The following is a 17,937-nucleotide window of genomic DNA, read 5'->3' as shown; positions in this document are numbered from 1 at the left end:
CCTTCCCTTGGCCACGCCCCCTTCCCTTGGCCACGCCCCCCAAGTTAAGAAACAGACCAAACTCGAGTTCCAGGGAGCTTTTTATTGACTTGAATCAACAAAATCGGGATTTTACCATTCATCTCTTTCGCACCGGGAACTCGGGAAGCTCTCCGCGAGCCCGGGCGGCCCGAGAAACGTGTTCTCAACAAAAGCCGAGCTCCGCTGGACACTTTGCCAATTGCCGATTTAACAGAAAGCCAATTTCCCCCCCCCGCCCCTGAATATTTTTTTTTTTTTCCAAGAACTAGTCCGTGGTGTTTGCTGGTTAACAGTAGGAATACCAAACTCTTGACTAGGGACCGGTGGATTAAGACGTTCCACCCAAATTGCAAATCTTTTATTTTCTTGAAATAAAAGTTCCAGTTTCTTTCAATAAAGGGAACAAGTGACTATTTTCTTCTCCTGACACCCCTTCCCCATTATTATTGGTTAAAATACAGCAAGGCTGTATCTTAATGAGCCCATCCCTCCCCCCACCCCTCCTTCCCCTTCCCTGACTTGTCTACAGCAGAATTTAACAATGCTTCCACACAGGGACTCCTCAAACAACGGCCAATGCAGCAAAACCCGCACACAGCCAGCCAAAGCCTGGCTTTGAAGGTCAGATGCACGCTCCTTGGTCCAGGGACCTGGTTTAGTAGGAGGAGAAACTGCAATTCACAAAAGATGGACCAGAAGCTCACAGCAATCTGAAACTTCAGACAGCTATTGCCCAAACTGCGCCACGGCAGCTGTACCACCGGCATTCCCAGGAACAGAACTCGCTCCATCCTCAGGAAGCAACAGCTGCCGGGCCACAGCGGCACCGCCAAGTCCAGCACCAGGGTAAGAACCACCACGACAGCAGCGCAGAAGCCGTGGCATGGCACCTCCGTAACATCTAGAATGGAAACTGAGGCAGGACAGCCGTCTGCTCAGGTTTGTGTCCTATCGGTCACTTGAAAAACACAAGAGCGTGAAGAAAGCATTTTTAAATCCTTGGAGCAGACACCCTCCCCATCCCAAGTAAAAATAAAGAACAAAAGATCAGAATGAGATGATTTGATACCAACACGTACACAACATGAATTCATGTTGAGCCTCCCTGATCTTACCCACTAAAAAAGTCAGAGGGCAAAGGAAAGATGCTCCCATCTCATTCTGGAAATTGAAACGTGTATTTGAGACCGACCCACCCCCCTCCCTTTGGGAAAAGCCCTCCAGCAAGGTGGGCACTCCTGACAGCACACTCAGAGCCCAGCCTGGAGCTTCCTTGGACATCCAAGTCACCCTCTCCACAGCCACTTCACCAAACCACGAAGCTCCATCTAATCAAGAGTCACCCGGTGATGCTCCCAGATTTGCTAGAGGAAAAGCAGAGAACACACTGGATTCTCCTCCGCATCATCTTTGCCAGAGGCAGCGTTGGACCTAGGGCTCTTACTGAGGGCTCCAACCCATGCCTAAGTGTCAGGGCTGGTATGGGACCAGCGAAAACAGGAGCTCGCAAGAAATCTCAGGAAGCTAAGATTTACACGCTCTTCTTAACTCCTGGGTAGGGAATAAACCAAAAAAAAAAAAATTAAAAAAAACAACAAAACAAACCCAAAAAAGCCTAGGATTATCCTAGCCCTTTGGAGCATCTTTCCATCCACAAGATCACATCAGTTAGAGATAGCCTACTAGCACCAAAAATAGGTCGCTTCCTTCTTGACAAGAAGCCACCTAAAAGTGGTGCCCCCGATAGCTCAGGTAAGTGCCACTCCTCATCCGAGGCCAAGTTAAAGTAATACTTTCACAAGTTCTGTGCTTCCAGAGGGACCAACAACGCATGGCACTAGGCTAACCTACCCCAAATCCAACAGAGCACACGCAATAGATGCTGCTATCCTGTTCTTGTTACACACATGTGCCCTGGTAAGATACAGAACTCCTATTTACATTTTCCACGTCTCTGTTGAACTAAAATGATCCCTCTCTCCTGTCTCTCTGGAAAATCATAAGCTGGCTGCAGTACAAGAGCAAGATTTTACTTTTGGTCAAAGTTACCACCCACAAACTCCCACCCCCCACCCCGAAAAGCACCCCAAAACTGTTTACACATAGTACCTGCCAGTCTGATGTAAGCTGTGTGGCTCACAGAGCGCCTGTGACCACGCTCTCGAGTTTGTACTCTAGTGCAGCATTTGCTACAATTATGGAGTCACTGCTGACAAAAGGAAAAACAGAAATCCCAAACACAAAATCCTTTCCATCTGGTAAAGTCGTTGTCAGGAGGCACCTGGCATCTAGTTACGATCCTCAAGGAAACGGGACAAGTAAGTCCGCCTTGTAGTTCCAAGCAGTTTTACTTGAATTTAAAAAAATAAAGGGTCAAAACGGGGAGAAATTAAGACAACAAATTCCTGCCTCAAGGTAAGCAAGCGTGGTGTGAGTGCAGCATCTGTATACGCAACAACAACAGAGCAGAAGGGGCTGCGTTCATCCAGGTGCCTCCTGACAGCGTTGGTGAACAGGCTAAAAGGGAATTTAAAAAGAGTACTGTTTTTGATTTGTCTCACTCCTTTTGCCTGTAGATCAGGCCAAACATCAAGCATGTTGGGAGGGGCACAATTTAAAGCAACACTACTGGACCAGAAAGTACTTTTCAGCAATATACAATGCAAAACGACAGCCAGCAATTCGTGTCGAAAACAGAGGAGATGGCAAGCAGCTTTCTGCAGCTTCTGACAGGAGCAGGGTTTGCCCTTCCCTGCTCACCAGCCTGGATAGAGGCCACTCTGGGCAGAAAGCGCTGCAGGAAGGAAATCAATCCCACACAGCTCCACAACTGTCAGTTTATGCATGTACATTAGTTTTCTATGGTTTCTTTTAACCCCAAATCCATGCCTTATGCACATACTGACACCTGCGGGATTTCCCTCTGGCCACAGCGGAACACAGGTTCCTGAAGTTTAAGGGGGAAACCACAGATCTCCCAACAGGCTGAGCTACAGACTTGGAGGCCTGGAAGCCCCACAAATGCTCTCTCCCACGTGAGCAGTACAGGACGGTGTTGCTAACACCAGAGCAAACCCACCCTGCCAAAGGATGCTTGCAGAAGCCTGCTCTTCACAGAGGTCAGAGCACTTCTCCTTGGTTAGTGTTGCAGAAAACTGAGCCCCTCTCATCTATAGCTGCTCCCATAATCAGTCAAATCCCTTTAACCCCAGCAACCTTCATCACAAAAGAAAAAGTTATATATGAACCCAAACAGAAAAAAAAAAAAAATCGTATTTACAAAGTTTGTACAATATACACATCTGATTTTCTATGGGACACACTGCACCAGAGGAAAGACGGCCATGGCTCTGAAACAAGTCTACGGATCAAGTGCTGTAACTACAAATGGAGACTCTTATGGAAACCAGTCATTTAGTGTTCTGCTAGAGCACAGAGCTTTTCTTATGGCTCCTGCAAAGGATGACAGGCTGCTCTTTCCTTCTGGAGCTACGATGCTGCACCTCATCAGCCCAGATTTTCAGTTGGTTTCATTTTAAATACAGGTATTTACAATGTGGGTGAACGGCAGATGCATATCAACTCCTCCAATTAAAAAAAAAAAAAAAAATTGAAGACAAAAGTAGTATTACCAATACATTTCACCTCCCAGCCCTGGGCTCGAGTACTTGGGGAGGAGGAGAGGGGGGAAAAGAGGGGAACTTTGACCTGAAACCAAAAACGGCTGTTGACTCCTTGGGCTGTGTCGGAAAGGTGATATTCTGAATGGTCTCATAGCATAAGGCACTTTGCACGAATAAGTAACAAGCTCTGTAGCTTAAAAACAGATGAGTAACCAGGGAGAAGTTGAAATGCACTCAGTCGATGGTTGAAGAATTTGAAATCGCAGACAAGCTCGTGTTCATCAAGATTCTTCTCTTTTCAGGGTTTCTCTTCTTCCCTTGCTGCCCCTCCCACCCAAAGAAAAAAAAATTTAAAACCAGCAGTTAGTGCAACTAATGTTCAATCAGCACACAGTGCAAACGAGTGGAAAAACAAAAAGACATTCCTCCTGTTATCTTCTTTCTTCCTTGCTGCCAAATTTAAAAAGAAAAAAAGGCCGAGCTCTTTAGTCTTCATAGTTCCGAAATGAAAAGACGAAGAAAAACCCACAAAGAGAAGGGTATCCCCAAAGAAACGATGTGTCACAGATCCGAATCCAAGGGCTTCACCTTCTGGTATGTGTAATCAAAAGCCTACATGGAAACAAACCAAAACACAACCGCAACACCCACTAGTTATATCAATTCTGTGCAAAACCAGAACGTAAGTAACAAACCCCACTGACTCTGCAGCATTCCCAAAAAAGAAAAGGGTATCTGGGATGTCTGAACCTCAGCCACAGTTCCACAGAAGGAGGTGCTGCTAACATCCTACTACACCTACAGAGCACAGCTACCTATAAGTTTGTCTTTTCAGAAGGGGCAAACAGGGCTCAGGCAAGGTCACAGCATTCCCCTTACAGAAGCCACTCAGAAACCTTCTCCAAGTTCACCACCTGGGGTCTTATTTATTTACAAAAGATGGAGAAAGCTCAGCCAGCAAAGCAGAGGCTGCGAGGCAGCTCGGCGTGACTGGCCTGGACCATCTCTGAACAATTTCAAAGGGATGTGGGCTCATTTCAGTGTTATCCAGCAGTCTGCGCCCACAGACACTTTTTTGCATGTCACCCAAGAAGAATTCCAGCAGCTCCCCTGGGATTCTTTCCAATTCATGCTTTCCGAGAAGAGCACACAAAAGAACGATTTCCAACCCAAACTGTGTGGTGTCTGATCTTGCTTGACAAAGCATCTTAACTAAATCCAGACCAAACATCATCCTGTAGCTACTTGGCTTGACAGCAATCCAGGACAAGTTTTCTTCTAATAAAAAGGATTCGACTCAGCAGTTTTCTCTGAGAAAACGATGAAGAAGGGAAGACTTGGGAGTCTCTGACAGCAAAACCTCTATGTAAAAGCCTGGCAGATGACCTCGAGTGGCAGTAAAGGTGAATTGCAACTCTGCTCCCTACACTGTGTATTTGCAGGAGTTCCATAAAGCAAAGGATGCAAGTGACACAGCACCTCAAGCCCAAACCAGTCTCTTCTACCTGACAAGGTGCTTAGGCTCTTCTACTGGTGCTCTGTTCTCAAAGCCATCCATTTGCTCTCCTCTCCTTTTCTGAGGACCGTCTTCCTCTCCACCCCTTGCCCATTCCTCATTTTAGCTAAGCAATACAGAAGAAATTTCCTAGGCTACTAGCAGCCATTCCAAACACCACTCTCCACTCTCCCTTTTCCCCTGTCTTTAGTCTCCTTAGCATATGGTCAGCATTTCAATTAAAACAACTAACAATTACTCATCCCTCACTCCCAGCTTCAGCATATCTAAAGAATTCCTTGAATGTGCAGTCTATTTCAAGCCCTTGTTTCCACACTCAAAAGTCTCTTCAGCACACCAGTTCCACCCTTCCCCTGCAGTAACGTTCACCTGACACCTCTCTGTTCAGGACAGCATTTGCATACGCACATTTTTACTGTTTCTCATCTTCTACAGGCTCGCTGTGGTATTCTGCCACATACAGGCTCTTGTCAATGTTGCTTGGTATGGGTTTGATCTCAGTTCCCAGCTGTTCCTCAATACTTTTCAGATTGAATCGATCATCATAGGTGATCAAGTTGATGGCCAGGCCAAGATGACCAAAGCGACCTTGACAGAAACAGAACAAAACTGAAGTGAGTAACAGGAAGCTGACTGAAAAATCTGCAGGCTGTGGAGTTAACATCACTCCCTGGTAACAAAACAACCCCAGTCCCCGCTGCAGGTCTCTACCGGTTTCACATCAGGTTTTGGTACAGAGTTACATACTGCTACAGCAATAGGAAAACCCAAGAGGTTCAAAAAGCTCTGACTAAACCTCACTAATTACCAACAAAAAGTCTTCCACTACCGCATTACGCACATCCAGCCTTTCTTCAATAACACAGCCCTTGAACAAGCCCGAACGACACAGTTCAAGCATACCACGTTCCTATGTTTGGTGCTCTTCTCAAAGGTGTGTTTTGCCGATGCCCAGACATTAGAACCATACCTCGGAGCACGTGCAGAAGAAAACTGCACTTAAGGAACCTCAGAAACTAAGTTTTCAGTACAGCATTTTCACAAACTGCAAACAGGACCATCAGCAAGGCTCCCAAGATTGAAGCAAAATACACAAGTCTGGGTTTTAGTGTGAGGCTTTTTTTCTCATAAGGCTGCTCGGGCCAGTTTCAAGATCACAGCACTTCATTCTGGTATATGCGGAGATAACCAGCTGGGATGGTACATAAATTACTCCCTAAAATCAAAGCTATCTGTAATAATGCTCAGATACAGTAATAAAAAGCAGAAGAGCATTCTAGACTGGGAAACCTCACAGTCAAAGTAGCCCCTAAAACGTGTTTTTCCTCTCACCTGATCTGCCAATACGATGGAGGTAAGTCTCTGCCAGCTTTGGGAAATCAAAATTTATCACCACATTCACAGCTTGGATATCAATACCTCGGGTAAACAGATCTGAAACATAATCCAGATGATGAAGAAAGTTAATTTCAATGACAGCAAACACTGGCATTATTTAGCATGGCAGGATTAACAATGACGAACATTGGCTTGTGCTAGGTGCCAGATATAAACTTCCCTCATATCGAAGAGCTTACTTAAAATTCTTCTTCTTGCTCTTCAACCATTTTAAACATGAATAACACAAGAAGAATGACCAAAACACCAGATCTACACATCTATGCTGAGGAAATAATTAGCACAAAGCTAGGTTTTTTTTTCAATGTGAGACTACTTCTCAGCAGGTCTTCTATACAAGCACCTCCTGGCACAGGATTGCACATTGCCAGTGTTGCAATAGACTGGAGATCTGAACCACACCCCACTAGCTCCACTATTTTTATCTCTATTCAAGTGGTTTTTAAGACAACACAGACACGTGTAGTGATCAGCAGACACTGCTGCAGCACAGCCCAAACAGGCTGCACAATGGAGAACTCTGATCATACACAAGGCCAATCAAAACTATAAAAACATTTTGAAAAGATGAACTATAAACATTTAAAGAACTGGAAAAACTTACTCAGGTGATAAGAGCCATAGTCTTACAGCCCAATAACTCAGCACTTGCATACATGAACACACAGAAAACTAGTGCAGAATCCTTTCACTATCACGGTAAAAGGACTTGTTCGCAAGCTGCACCTTCCTGATTTGTCACAAGAGACAAACACTGATGACCCTAAGGCAGCACTGCACCCTGCTACATGTGGCTTGACAAAGACATCTTACCAAAGCAAACTGGTTTGTTTTATTACAACTCGAGTGACCTATTGTACCTGGGCTAATGGCTAATCTGCTTTTGCTCACCACCCACAGATAGAGAAAACGTTTAGGAGCTCTTACCAGTGCAAACAAGATTGCGGCATAAGCCATTCCGGAAATCGTGAAACACACGATTGCGGTGTTCCTGGAAAAAAAATATACACACAAACATAAACAAGGCAAAACTGAACAGCCACCCTCAACAAACAAAGCACTGTGACTTTCAGATGTATTTCAGTTACAAACAAGGAACTGCAATGAGATTAATTCCTCCACCTCGACAGAGAGTCAAAGCAAGCCGCCAACACTTATTTTTATTTATTTGTTGTGTTTTCAACCAGGCTCGCTCTCATCTGTTTCAGGTACAGTGTGGTATGCCAAGTCTCCCCACATTGGCAAAGCATGGCAGAGCAACACAAAACACGCCTTCACTACACTAATTAACCTGATCAGCTACACCTAACAGATTGGGAAGAGGTGGGGTCTAAAACCAGATCAACAGCAAAGCAATACACATTTCGGTTTTCTAGGAACACGCACATTTAAAATGAGCACAAAACTTGATTCAGCTATACAGTAAAGCATGAGGTGGTGGGGAATAAACCGCTGTAGACTTCATACTTACCTGCCTCATTTTAGCGTGGATATAGAAGCAGGAATAGCCCAGCTGGGAGATCTTTTTGGCTAGCAATTCAACCCGTTGAGAGGAGTTGCAGAAAATGATCGACTGGTTAATCTGGAGCTGAACACAAAAAAGTGACATGCTCAGCAAATGCAGCTTTTTATTACCAAATAACCCAAGATCTAAATCCCAATCCCTCCCCGAGAGAAAGCGAAGCAGGTGTGCTGCTCGTAATCCACACAGTACGTATTTTTGTACAAGAGGGGAAAAAGATCAATGGAGTTCTGTAACACAAAGGTGCAGGACTAGCAGCACATGCACTTAGTTTCAGCTCAACAGCACATTTTGACAAGGGAAAGTGTCCTTAAGCCCTCTTTGCCACCCTCAGTCTTCTGCTTGGTTGCAGAAGGCAAAAAGCTTTTGTACGTTCTGGTCCCAGCCCTGCCACTTACCCTGGAGAACAGTGTATTGAGGCAGTGTACTTTCTGACGCTCAGTTACATAGGCATAGTACTGGGTAACTCCCTTCAAGGTCAGCTCCTCCATCAGATTAATCTCATAGGGCTTCTGCAAATGGGAATTCTGAAAGACAAACACAAGGATAAAGCTGGCACCTACACACAAAACGAGTGCTTCCCACCTTCCTCCACAGCAAGGATACACTACCTAACCACTTGTTCTTCACACTGTACACACAACACAGACCAGACAAGCAAAATTCCACAAAAGACTACTTATAAATCCAAGGCAACTGAGCAGGCCAGACAGGAGAACCCTCTGGAAGCAAATGAGTGCAGATGGTACGTATCTAATGCACAACATGGAAACTAGTGCCTTCTAGGTGAGAGCTGTGCACACCCAGCTCTTCATTAATCCCATTGAGGCCAAAAATTATTTTCAAACTTGGGTCCTAGACTGCGGCTGATTGAGATAAAACCTGTCTGGATGCATTAAAAAGCTGAGTGCTATCAGCTATGCACCACTCACGCGCCTGTACTCACCATGAACTTCTGTACGCTCAAAGGGAAAGTGGCTGAGTAGAGCAAAATCTGTCTGTTTTTAGGTAGCGTGAGAATAATGTCTTCCATTATTTGAACAAAATCTTGAGACAGCAACTTATCTGCCTGTAACAGCATAAGGTATAAAGAGAAAGTTAAATTAATGGGGCAAGACTTTAGTCATCTGGTAGTACCACACTGGGAAAAGAAAACACAACACCAGGAACATTCTCCCTGCCCTTAGGATGGGACTGTCCCCGCTGGAGCACACACCACGCTCCAAAAGATGGGCACTACTGCTGCTGAAGACAGAATCCATCAGTAAAAGGAGGCCTATCCTGTCCTGCCTTCCAGCACTTTGATTTAAGTAGAATCAAATTCAGGAAAAATAAACATAACTTAAACCGAAAACAGTTACCAGGGTTCCCGTCAAAGTCACCCAACAGCTTCCACACAGCCACTTTCTCAGTCTCTCACTCAGAAGCTTGTATGCTACTAGATGTTCATAAACAAGTTTTACATACTATTAGGTGGTAAGCACAGCACACTCTTATGAACTGAAACCAGGTAAAATGCATTCCCTCACTTCACAGTATCTGTTAATCTGTTCTTCAGGATAGCAAAGTCCGGGAAAACAAACGTTCCCAGGCTGTTTTCTTAAAAAGGGTCACATGCAGAAAAATTCTTCTGCCTAAATACCTTCTCAAACACAGCGAGACACAGACAAGCTATAACCTTACCAGGCCTCAAAGCAAAGTTTGATTTGTCACTGTGCCTAACAAGGAGACTCGCTAAAGCACATCATTGTGTTAAAATCCCAAAACATTTAACAAGAGCAACTTGCCTCATCCAATACTATCATCTGGACATGTTCAACTTTTGCTACTCCTTTCTTGATGAGATCGAGAATTCTCCCAGGGGTAGCAATCACCACATGCACTGTAAGTTTAGAGGAGCAAAAAAAAAAGAGGTTAATGCAACTAAAACAATGTTTTTGGCACTGACGGTCACGTTTTGTATGAACAGTTTGAGCACACAAACAGCTAACAAGACACATCCCAGTCTGTTCTGTTATGGGCAAACAATGGCAACAAACAGGAATTCCCCCACCAGACTGCGAAAGCCACAAACAAAGAACAACCATAGTGTAGCAGAAGTGCTCCAACCTGTATCATCAAGCCTCATTATGTCATCTCGCAAGTTGGTTCCTCCGGTTGTTGCCATCACTTTGGCACCTCCCATGTGTTTGCTGACTTGGATACAGATTTGGCTGACCTGCAGGGCCAGCTCACGGGTGGGAACGATCACCATTGCTGGCAGAGGAAAGCATAACGTCAGTAACACAATGCACCTGAAACACTAATCCTTAGAGGAAACAGACACTTGAAAGCTACACTGCTATGGATTTGGATTTCCACTCTGGAAATCCTGAACAAGGCCTAGAAGCTGTTTACAACAAGGCAAATTTCATGCAAGCGTTCTTCATCCCTTGATACCTCCCTCCACACCAGCCCCCAGCCAGCATGCTCACTACTCTTAACCCATCCCCCACGGCCAGTGGGTGACGTTCAGAAAACTAGATCCATTTCAAGCTTTTGAAAGCAATCATGGGACTTTAAAAGTTCTACTCCCCACCCTGACCTCTCCCATGAACTTTCTTGGGAAGTACAAACAGATAACCTGAATTCCACTGACCAGTTTTAGTGACCAATACCATTACCTGGCTGCCGCTAAGATCCATCTCAACTGACCTTGTATATTGTCCTTCTTTAAGTCTAGCCGTTCAAGTAAAGGAATGAGGTAGGCTCCACTCTTGCCTGTTCCATTCTTCGCTCTAGCCAAGATATCCCTACCAGACAAAGCAATGGGGATGCTCTCCTCCTGAAATGCAACGACAAACCGCACATTAGCAACTGAAAGCAGCTGGCCCAATTTAACTCTGTGCTAAAAGTATCACTTTAAACCTGACTGTTTCACAAACGGAATATCCTGCAGGTGCACACATTGCAGACTCACGACAGGAGGAGTTAAATCTATCAGTAAAGAGTTCACCAGCAAAACAACAGCTCTGCCTCCCATATGGTTGGACTCGATGATCTGGTGGGTCTCTTCCAACCTGGTTATTCTATGATTCTACATACAACTTCAAAGTCTGTTTCTTGCCTGGTCATAAGAGAACTAGGGATCAGGAACCACAGGAGCAGTGAACCCATATGGACACATTAGGAAAAAAGGGAAAAACTAGGAAAAAAAGGTGCAGAGACAGCAATAGCCACTGGCAAACTCCCACAGAAAAAGCTCCCCACCCATATCTCAACATCACAACCACCCTGACCTGTGCAATCCAAGCCTGCATGCTCCCATGATGCACTTCCCATAAACCCAACAGCGTTCCCTTGAAATGTTGGGTAAACACGGCCCCCATCACTTTGCACTTTACTGGTTTTACAGAAACAGCTGAAGAGTCACTGGCTTCTTGGACAGGCAGCAGGTGATGATCTGTTCTAAAGCAAATTCCCTACAAGCCACAGCTTTCTAGTGCCTTAAGGAGTAAAAGGGCAGAGTTGTGCCAATGACAACCCTCCACAGAGCAATGAAAAGAGCTCAACCTCCCCAACCGCTGCAGTTTACACATCAACAGTTCTTAACAGAACAAGCCTTAAAAGTGAAAGCAAGATGGAGGGACCGAAAATTAAACTTGCCAAGATATTTATCTCTCTCCCACAATCTCCACTGTGCTCCGTCCAGATGCTTATGACAAAAATGCCAACATAGTGATAAAGCTATAGTTATCTTTGTGACAACTCAAGGCACGCAGCCCCTGGTAACACGGTATTCCAGAAAATTTACACCACAGCCCTGTTTCCACTGGGACTACATATGTGAAGGATGTTACAGAATAGAGGATTAACACACCAGTGCCTCCTGAGGGAAAAGGAAAACCCAAGCTAACTTCTCCACAGCACCAGTCAGCCCCATCACAGCACGACTTGGTGACTTAGTCAAGCATCAGCCACTCTCACCTCCCCTCCAGGGCCACCACGTTCTACTGCTCACAGCCCCAGTTTTCCCAAATCACAAGTATCCAACAGTTATGCATGAATAAGAAATTAAATAAATTAATAAAAATTAAATGCCACTGTAAGCAGTCTGTAAACAACCTGGATAGGAGATGGTTTTTCCCAGCCCATTTCAAAAATTCCCATCAGCAACTCCCGTTTCAAACAGTAATCTTCAAACTCGTTTCCTTTTGTGGAGGTCACGTCCTGAATAATCAGAAAAAGCACATCCATAAGATTAGGTCACAAGACCACAGCTGTAGTCTGTCTAACTCTGTGAGAGACTGACAATGCAGGAAGACAGCAAAGTGCATTCCACAAGCGTACAGGGGTTCCCACTACAACTGTGTGTGGTACCATACAGAGGAGAAGGGAATACTGGCTTTCCCATAACAAATACAGTACTGTCACAATTATTTTGCCACTGCAGCTTCTCTTGCATCTCTTATTTAATATTTAGTCCCACAGACCAACCATCCTTACCGAAGTTTTGATTCTCAAATCCTTTGGAGGGAGTTTTAAAGTCTTCTTCCAGTCATCACCAGGTCTGTAGCAAAAATATAATGAAAAATAGTTTTTTAAGATATCTGGATTAATGTTTTTATTCCACATCTTTATTTTCTCAGATACAGCAAAGAACATTTAATATTTTCACCTCCTGAAAGCTAAAAGCGCCTACACACATGAGCTCAAGTCTTCTCTGAGCTAAGCAGGATGCAACAGGCAGGAAACTGTAAACAGAGAAATCAGCAGTCTGCCAAGTGCACTGAGAATTTGTGAAATCTTCATCCAGTCGTGACTCAAGTCTCATTTGTAGGGCACTGAATCAATCCAGCGGAACACAGATTTAGAACCGAGCACTGGCTTAGTCATATGACAGAAACTGGCTATAATAAATCCACACGAGAATATTTCATCACTTCAAAAAGAAAAAAAACCCTCTTGCTCAGGGAATATCCATTCTTAATCCGTAATGCAAGAGGATAACAATGCTCTGGGTGAGAAAATAAAGCAAGCACACACACTCCACTTGTTGATCAAACGTTGTCTTTTGCTCTCAGTGAGATTTAGAAACCCGTTCCTTCTCAAAAGCAACGGCGCAGAGAAGTCCTTTTCTTCCCCAGTCCCAGCAGTCATAAGTGACTTCTGACTCATCAGTTTCCTCAGAGTAACCCATTTAAAAATAAATAAATAAAAATAAAAGGAAATGAGTTAGGCAAACTTTCAGAATCTGAGCATTCCATTACGCACAGCTGGTGTTTCCTACGCAAATAATTGAGTAGCAAAGTAAAAGTGAATGTTGTTCAGGAGGAGGAGGAACCACACTCAGAAAAGGAAAGGAAGACACTCCCAAACCAGCTAAGTCTGACATCTCCCAAACTCTCCAAGCAGCCCACTCATGGTTTACGAGCACACTTCCAAAACAGCATGGTGGTCGGAGTGTATCACACTGGTACCTCGTTACCCCAGCTCAAGCTGGGATGAATGCCAGAGCATTACATCAAAGAGAGCATGCACTGCTATTTAACATCAACGACGAACGATAACCAAGTTTAAACTGCTTCTCACCACGAGAAAGCTACAGCAAACACCTGAAAAGCACACACAACCAGACTGAGGCAAGGTAGCATTTCCTCCTCTGCCTCAAGTTTCAGCTCAGCTCCTTCCCACTCCCCAGCTTCCCTCTCGTACTGCACAGCAAACAGGATGCTGCTGCTGCACAGCAGGCCACCTCTGAGAAGCGGCTACACCTTTCTGAAAAGCAAAGCGTCAAGTTCAATCTTCACACTGAACACACTGCAAAAAACCCCGTCAGGGAGAAGACCGAGCAGAGAAACACAGCATTCTTTTTGTAACTTGCAACCCAGGATATTCCAACCACCGGCACCATAGAACAGGAGAAAACCTGTCACAACGGGAGCCCCAGAACACACTCCGACGGCAGCGGCCGGCGCACACTTACTTGATAGCGGTGGTCATGCTCTGTGCTTGCTGCTGAGTGCCGTTGTTGATTGTGTTGGCGGTTTTCAGCGGGTTCATCTGTGGCTGAGTCTGTGTGCCTCCACCCCCAGGGCCGCCGCTGGGTTTGACGGGGCCTCGCAACTGCCCGTTCTGACTGGATAGACCCATTATAACAGGGTTCTCTGTTCTGGCCGTGCTCATGCTCTTCTCCTTAAGGATGTCTTTTTAGACTTCAAAACTTTGAAAGTCAGTACAGAAACTGTAATAACAGTTTATTAGACTCTCCAAAACGAAGAGATAAATAAGTCTTGCTCAATAAATGAGTCCTTTATTGCAATGCAGGCAAGCACCTGTAAGTCACTCAAAAGTAAAGCAGTAACTTGCTCTGATGCACTGTGGATCAACTTTTTTTTAAAAAAAGCCCTCTAACAAAGTTGAGTTGTATCAGAATTCACTCGCTTCTATCTGAAAGAGAAGCAGACGAGAACAATTAGTACACGGACTTTCGTCTATGTAAATCACATCAGTTCTCCTCTGTTTTAAGAATCACTTCTCCCCAGGCAGAGTACAACAGGACTCGCTTTGCTGCTTTTTCTGCAAGAATTATCAAGACACACATCAAACTTTTTCCTCGTCCTATAAAGCTATGCCCACCACCTGCAGTCACTGAAGATAACTCTACACAGCTGCACTTCCAGCAGCCTTCCAGCCAGCGACTACTTTACAAACACTACCTGCCTTCTCTGTAAAGGAAGCACGAATTACACAAACTGCTTTGCCAGTTCCTGAAATTGCCTCACTCTCGGAACATGGCAAAGCAGCCCGAAAACACTAAGCAACAACATTACACACAGGTTTGTGACAGGAAACAAGGCTACAACATCCAGCAGACGTTCCAGTTCGATTAGATGAAACACGTTCCTCCGATCACCCTTTTAACTTTGGAGGGGGAAAAAGAAATTACATTAGCTTTTTTTATTAAAAAACCAACAAGAACAACAAACAGCCTACCCTTCTCCAAGCAAAAAAGTTAGTTCAACCATCTTATTTCAGCTTTTTATTTGGTATTGATTTAATCCGATCTGAAATGACAAAACTACAAATACTATCAAGCAGCTTCCTGGTTTGTTAAATCTAAGCGACTGAGGCTGAACTGTAGCAGTGAGTAATCTACATTTACAGCAGACATCTAGCTTCCCTCTTAAGAACACATGACGTTACCCTCAGCTGTCAGTAACAACTCTTAACTGGGCTCAAAAGTTAACATTTGACACATGTGACCCAACACTGACCCTGTCTTGAGCAGAAGGGTTGGCAAAACTGTGAAGACAGAACACAAAGTCTGCACTATATAAAATAAGCCCGGCTCAGAGCTGAAAATTCCTTACAACAGCATTCAGGCAATGCTCTTCAAAACCTTTTAGAGCCTCGCCTGTACAAGTTCTCATCACAGTGCGTTTGCACCTTTAAAACACACAAAGGAAAAGCCAAGGGAAAAACAAGAGGCAACTGCTTCCTAACTTCAGCATCCACAAAGAAAAAAAAACAAAAAAAAAACAACGCGCGCTTCCCCAATGAATAAAAAGCATTTTCAAAAGTAATTCAAAAGGAAGGAAAAGGAACTCAGACCCTTCCCAGACTCCCCAGTTGTTGCCAAACACACCAGTTCCAGCCTCCACAGACCGCAGAAGCGGGGCTCTCCGCCGGTATCCCCCGGGCCCCTCCGAAGGGAGATTTTTCCTGCCCGTTACGAGCTTTGTACACACCGGGGGAGCCGCACGGGCAGCCGGGGCCGCCCCTCGGTTCTCCGAGGCCCCTCGGTCCCGGCCGGAGGAGGCGCCCGGCCCCGCTCCCCGCCGCGCTCAGGCCGCAGTGCGGCGGCGCGGCCCGTAGGCCTCTCGCACCGGGCCCGGAGCCTCCCGGCCCTGGCCCCCGGCGAAGGGGAACCCCCACCAGGCCCCTCCCGCCCCGCTCGGGCCCGGCCGGCCCCGGCCCCGCCGCCCCCGCCCCGCTCTGGCTCCGCCGCGCCGCAGGCCGCGCCCGGGAGTCAGCCCCCCCACCGCCTTTCCTCCCAGCCCCGCTCGGCTCCCGCCGGCCGGCCCCCCGCCACCCCACACACCCCATCGCCGCGTCCCGTCCTCACCGCCACCACCAGCCGCGCTCCTCCCTCGCCCAGGTATAAAATCCTCTCGCTCCCCCCTTGGTGCCTTGTTATGGCGACTCGACGCTCCAAGATGGCGGCTTCCTCCTTCCTCCTGTGCGCCCTCCCCCTCCCGGCGGGGCGCCACGGCCACGCCCCTCACGCACGCACGCACGTACTCACGTACGCACGCTGCTGATCACGTGACCGGGAACCGCGCGAGCGCGTCTCGGCCCTGAGGGGGATGAGCGGCCATGTTGGCCGGGGCTGGGCTCTCGTTTACCTGGGGGCTTCGTGGCGTCTCTACCGCCAGCCCAGAGTCCCCGGCGGCTCCCACACCGCTTTACAGACGTTTTTTTCCCCGAGATAAACACAAAAAGCCGTTTCTTGAAGGGGAGCAATAAATCATTGTGTTAAGGCAATGAATTAGCTTATGCAGTAGTAATAATAAGACTCAAATCTTGCAGTAATGTGAGAAAAATTTATTCACTGGTAAAAAAAAGAACAAAGTCTTCGAAGCAAAGGCAAGACAACTGCACATAACGTCTGGAGATTGCTTATTATCTGTCCATACAACACAAATTTATATGATGACAGAATTAAACATACCAACCAGCTGCAGCAAAACTTATCAATTAATTCTCCCAGTAAGAAAAAATATAATTGTAACCGGAGTTTAGCTTGTTTACTGGTTGAAACAAGCCACGAATCAAGCATGGTGTATCTTAAACTTAGCTCTGATGCTCCAAGCCACAGAAAATGCTGAAACAAAGAATAAACCTGAGCTCACCAAGAGGACACAATGAGGAAGGAGATAAGATAAAGAGCCTAAGAGGATTCTGAAAATGCAAAGGAACTGTGATGCCCATACAGAGGGGGCGATAAGATGTAATAATGAGTTCTGTGTATGTTTAACCAATGTTTCCTGCAATCTATATGAATATATATGTTTAACCAGTATAAAAGTCCTGTAACCAGTCTCAATGGACAAACACATACGGTGAAATAACTCCCTGCATGTCCGGCATCGTTATTTATTAAAGCAATACCCGCTTAATAATCAAATTGGCATTGATTATTGAGTTTGGCCTTTTTCATGGCATCATTCTCCTCCCATCACTGCTGTTCCCCACCTCCTCACAGCCCATCGTCTCCCTCGCCGGCAGCAGGAGTGCGAGGCAGCCTAGCCAGGAACAGCACAATCATCTCCCTCAGGCCTAGCAATCCCCAGTGTGGTAATTCCACATATCCCTGCCTGATTCTCATGGAATACACGATCAACACAGCCGTATTCTGAATTCCATGCCATTCACCCACTGCGGGACTGCTGCCACATCCCAAGCTGCCGTCCCTTGGCACAGAGCTCCCTAGGAAGCATCTCTTCCACCTGACGCATCCCTCGTTCCTTTCAACGCTTCTGTTCAAGCACAGCAAGAAAACGGGGACTGGCAAGGGCAGGTGTTGCACCTTCACACGGCACGGCAGTGCAAAATCTGCTTCTCACCTGGTTTGAAGGGCACAGGGGTTGCAGCTGGAGGAGCCTCGACTGCCCTGTGCCCACAGCCAGAGGCACATTTTGGGCATGACCATCATTTTCTGGCAGCTGCTGCTACGCCAGCCGTGCTGCGTGGACACCGGGTTTTCATCTCAGCACTTTGCAGGGCTACACATCACACTTTGCCATGAGGTGTAGAGGAAATAGTTTGCTCTAACCCTAAAAGAACAAATGACCGTAGAAATGAACAGATTAGTA

At 46.0% G+C, this 17,937-nt stretch overlaps 1 protein-coding gene across 3 annotated transcripts; it reads right to left on the bottom strand.

The window, feature by feature from the left end:
- Positions 1 to 62: 62 nt before the first annotated feature.
- On the bottom strand, positions 63 to 16,310 carry DDX6 (DEAD-box helicase 6). 3 transcript variants are annotated; one of them, XM_069876593.1, is made up of 14 exons: positions 16,188 to 16,306; positions 14,046 to 14,509; positions 12,566 to 12,629; positions 12,185 to 12,289; positions 10,775 to 10,904; positions 10,190 to 10,336; positions 9,864 to 9,962; positions 9,027 to 9,145; positions 8,479 to 8,607; positions 8,030 to 8,146; positions 7,486 to 7,549; positions 6,493 to 6,594; positions 5,569 to 5,748; positions 63 to 5,266 (listed from the first exon to the last, which is right to left on the bottom strand). In XM_069876593.1, exons 2-13 carry the CDS (start codon positions 14,243 to 14,245, stop codon positions 5,573 to 5,575), a joined length of 1,452 nt encoding a protein of 483 aa, XP_069732694.1. In that variant the 5' UTR covers positions 14,246 to 14,509; positions 16,188 to 16,306; the 3' UTR covers positions 63 to 5,266; positions 5,569 to 5,572. The 3 variants fall into 3 exon arrangements, with proteins under 3 accessions (XP_069732694.1, XP_069732695.1, XP_069732693.1); XM_069876594.1 differs by having other exon boundaries at positions 63 to 4,256; XM_069876592.1 differs by lacking the exon at positions 63 to 5,266 and having other exon boundaries at positions 5,327 to 5,748; positions 14,046 to 14,502; positions 16,188 to 16,310.
- Positions 16,311 to 17,937: the final 1,627 nt, after the last annotated feature.

This window comes from Phaenicophaeus curvirostris, chromosome 25 (assembly GCF_032191515.1).
Source record: "Phaenicophaeus curvirostris isolate KB17595 chromosome 25, BPBGC_Pcur_1.0, whole genome shotgun sequence".
NCBI classification, from domain to species: Eukaryota; Metazoa; Chordata; class Aves; order Cuculiformes; family Cuculidae; genus Phaenicophaeus; species Phaenicophaeus curvirostris.
This window is presented reverse-complemented; position numbering and strand designations above follow the sequence as displayed.

Bases quoted from the DNA above. Each gene is read 5' to 3' on its own strand.
- DDX6 (XM_069876592.1), bottom strand. From the start codon at position 14,245: ATGAGCACGGCCAGAACAGAGAACCCTGTTATAATGGGTCTATCCAGT. The intron at 8,147-8,478 runs GTAAGTGGCAGG...TTTTGTGTTCAG, and splicing joins TCAATACACTGTTCTCCAGG to CTCCAGATTAACCAGTCGAT. The intron at 5,749-6,492 runs GTGAGAGGAAAA...GTTTCTGTCAAG, and splicing joins CCATCGTATTGGCAGATCAG to GTCGCTTTGGTCATCTTGGC.